The following is a 3290-nucleotide window of genomic DNA, read 5'->3' as shown; positions in this document are numbered from 1 at the left end:
TACGATTACTTTATTTTCACCTGTTAAAGATATAGATATTTTGTATTGAGCAAAATTGATACAATCCAAACTCAATTGGCCTCATGTGAATCCAGGCTATCCCATATCCTTAATTTAAAATCTATATAAGTTTGTTTTGGCATGTACTTTAATTATCTTTAGTTTTAATTAAATTATATATATATATATATATATATATATATATATATATATATATATATATATATATATACACCACAAAAAGAAAAAAACCATCGTGCGAGACTCTTCTAATATGAGCTGAAATAATCAGACTGATAATTGAAAAATATCCTTACATATAAAAAATTAAATAAATAATTTTTTTTGTCAGTCTCAATAAATCCTTCAACCCAATAGTCACTTGCCAACAAACTCCTAACTTGTCAACAATACAAGAGTTAAGAAAGCAAGTAAAGCCAATTTCACTTAAAAAAATGTGAAATTTCAATATAATATTGACAAATGGACATGAGTATTTAAGTTATCCAATGCCCAACATCACCCAGTTAAATTTAATTTATTCAATAAAATAATATGAAATTAAACTGCAGATGAACACAGAAAACAATCTTCAAATATCAATTTTGAAAAGATCAAGCTTCAATTTATGAACTCCTGCAAAATTAATATCAAAGATTTATACATGAAGAAGCCTCACAAAGACAATAAATTCACTTTCATGAAAGCTGAATCGATCTGTTTTAGAAGAAAATCACTACCAGATTCAGAATATAGAAACACAGTTCTATTTGACAGATAAATCCTAATAAACTTCAGTTTAAACATACTTGATCTGGAACTACCTGGATCTGCTCCTCCTATGCCTGTAACAGAATGAATAGCATCCACCAAATTTCCTGCAACATCAACAAATCAATGTTAGAGCAAGACTCAGAGATTTTGAAACTAAACAAAGTTTTTCTTTTATTTTTTACTATTTTGAAAAGTTGAATGCTGAGCCATAGATTGTATATAGGGTTGATTCAATCATTTACAATAATAGTCAAATTCATCATCAATTAAACCACATGGCATCATAAATCCAGCTTAAATTCATCGATCAAGCAGTGCCTCGTCTGGACAAAACAATTAGATTGAGATAGAACCCACGAAGAAGCAAAACACATACCATTTTTTTCTTCCTCTGCTTCTACAGCTGCTATCAGTGCTTTCCTGGCTACCATTGCTACTGCTCCTCTCTCGAAGCCGGCCATTAATCCACTCCCCATCATCTCCCGCTGTAATTGTCCTTGGCGAGATCTTCCGGCTACCACCAAGAACCGCTGGAAAACTCGGCAAGAACAACTTCAGAAGGAACCCACCAGAATCCATACTACCAGTTCTCGAAACTTTCCTTACCCTCCTCTTTTCTCTCTCTTTACTCACCTCCAGCCTCTCCGTCAACGAGGCTTCCTCCTCCTCTTTCCCACTCCGATGAATCTGCTTAAGCTCCACCATATCCCTTAGAGAAAGCTCGTAATCAGTCTCTGGTAAGTCGCGGGCCAGATCCATCATCTCGTGCCGGTATTTCTCGATAATTTGGGAGGTAGGGCGGGGGATCGGTGATGCTGATTTCCACAGAGGCGGCGAAGAGTCATCGTTAGAGCCTTCAACGGAGGGGAGGCGGATTGTTCGAGCATATGGGCCGAATTCGCTTTGGGGTTTCCGCTTGCTAAAGGAATCGTCTAGGGTTCTGAGTTTTTGAGCCCAGGTGCCATACTCGAGATGATCGGAGACGGGGGAGGAGAAGCTGAAGTGGTCTCTAGCGGCCAACTCCGCCGCGCGCCGGCGGTAGAGAAGCATATTCGTTGTCAGTAGTTTACAGGTGATGACTGATGAGGTTATTTCCTCGGGATTTAAATGCTCTTCGGTGGAAAACACTTGATGTAAGTGTCCTGAAATAATAATTTTTTTAGTGACAGGCCAAAAATAAAAAAATAAAAAAATAAAAAATTCAAAAACCCTTAATTTAAGAGAAATTTGAATTTTTTTATGTGAAGATGGCATCATAAATCCAGCTTGAATCCTTCGATCAAGCAGTCCCTCGTCTGGACAAAACTATTAGATCGAGATAGAGCCCACGAAGAAGCAAAACACATACCATTTTTTTCTTCCTCTGCTGCTACAGCTGCTATCAGTGCTTTCCTGGCTACCATTGCTACTGCTCCTCTCTCGAAGCCGGCCATTAATCCACTCCCCATCATCTCCCGCTGTAATCGTCCTCGGCGAGATCTTCCGGCTACCACCAAGAACCGCTGGAAAACTCGGCAAGAACAACTTCAGAAGGAACCCACCAGAATCCATACTACCAGTTCTCGAAACTTTCCTTACCCTCCTCTTTTCTCTCTCTTTACTCACCTCCAGCCTCTCCGTCAACGAGGCTTCCTCCTCCTCTTTCCCACTCCGATGAATCTGCTTAAGCTCCACCATATCCCTTAGAGAAAGCTCGTAATCAGTCTCTGGTAAGTCGCGGGCCAGATCCATCATCTCGTGCCGGTATTTCTCGATAATTTGGGAGGTAGGGCGGGGGATCGGTGATGCTGATTTCCACAGAGGCGGCGAAGAGTCATCGTTAGAGCCTTCAACGGAGGGGAGGCGGATTGTTCGAGCATATGGGCCGAATTCGCTTTGGGGTTTCCGCTTGCTAAAGGAATCGTCTAGGGTTCTGAGTTTTTGAGCCCAGGTGCCATACTCGAGATGATCGGAGACGGGGGAGGAGAAGCTGAAGTGGTCTCTAGCGGCCAACTCCGCCGCGCGCCGGCGGTAGAGAAGCATATTCGTTGTCAGTAGTTTACAGGTGATGACTGATGAGGTTATTTCCTCGGGATTTAAATGCTCTTCGGTGGAAAACACTTGATGTAAGTGTCCTGAAATAATAATTTTTTTAGTGACAGGCCAAAAATAAAAAAATAAAAAAATAAAAAATTCAAAAACCCTTAATTTAAGAGAAATTTGAATTTTTTTATGTGAAATTTACGTACCTGCCACACAATTCTGATGATGTATTAACACGTACAATGCCCTTGATATTATTTTTTATTTGAGGGGCGTTAATGTAAATTTGGATGTTCAAAACGGCTCGCGAACCGCTCCTGTTCGACTCGTTAAGAAGCTCGTGTTCGCCTCGTTAAACCGCTCCTGTTCGACTCGTTAAGAAGCTTGTATTCGTCTCGTTAAGAAGCTCGTGTTCGGCTCGTTAATTTTGTTCGATAAACCGAACTCGAACTAAGATGTGTTCGTTAGTGTTCGGCTCGTTTTGGCTCGAAATA

General features: G+C 40.2%; 1 protein-coding gene across 2 annotated transcripts; it reads right to left on the bottom strand.

Annotated features, from left to right (window-relative positions):
- Window positions 1-639: 639 nt before the first annotated feature.
- On the bottom strand, window positions 640-2877 carry LOC110018154. 2 transcript variants are annotated; one of them, XM_020715365.1, is made up of 2 exons: window positions 2123-2877; window positions 640-878 (listed from the first exon to the last, which is right to left on the bottom strand). In XM_020715365.1, exons 1-2 carry the CDS (start codon window positions 2794-2796, stop codon window positions 821-823), a joined length of 732 nt encoding a protein of 243 aa, XP_020571024.1. In that variant the 5' UTR covers window positions 2797-2877; the 3' UTR covers window positions 640-820. The 2 variants fall into 2 exon arrangements, with proteins under 2 accessions (XP_020571024.1, XP_020571023.1); XM_020715364.1 differs by lacking the exon at window positions 2123-2877 and adding an exon at window positions 1151-1905.
- Between the last annotated feature and the right edge of the window lie 413 nt (window positions 2878-3290).

Source organism: Phalaenopsis equestris, unplaced genomic scaffold (genome assembly GCF_001263595.1).
Source record: "Phalaenopsis equestris unplaced genomic scaffold, ASM126359v1 Scaffold000003, whole genome shotgun sequence".
In the NCBI taxonomy this organism is placed as follows: Eukaryota; Viridiplantae; Streptophyta; class Magnoliopsida; order Asparagales; family Orchidaceae; genus Phalaenopsis; species Phalaenopsis equestris.
This window is presented reverse-complemented; position numbering and strand designations above follow the sequence as displayed.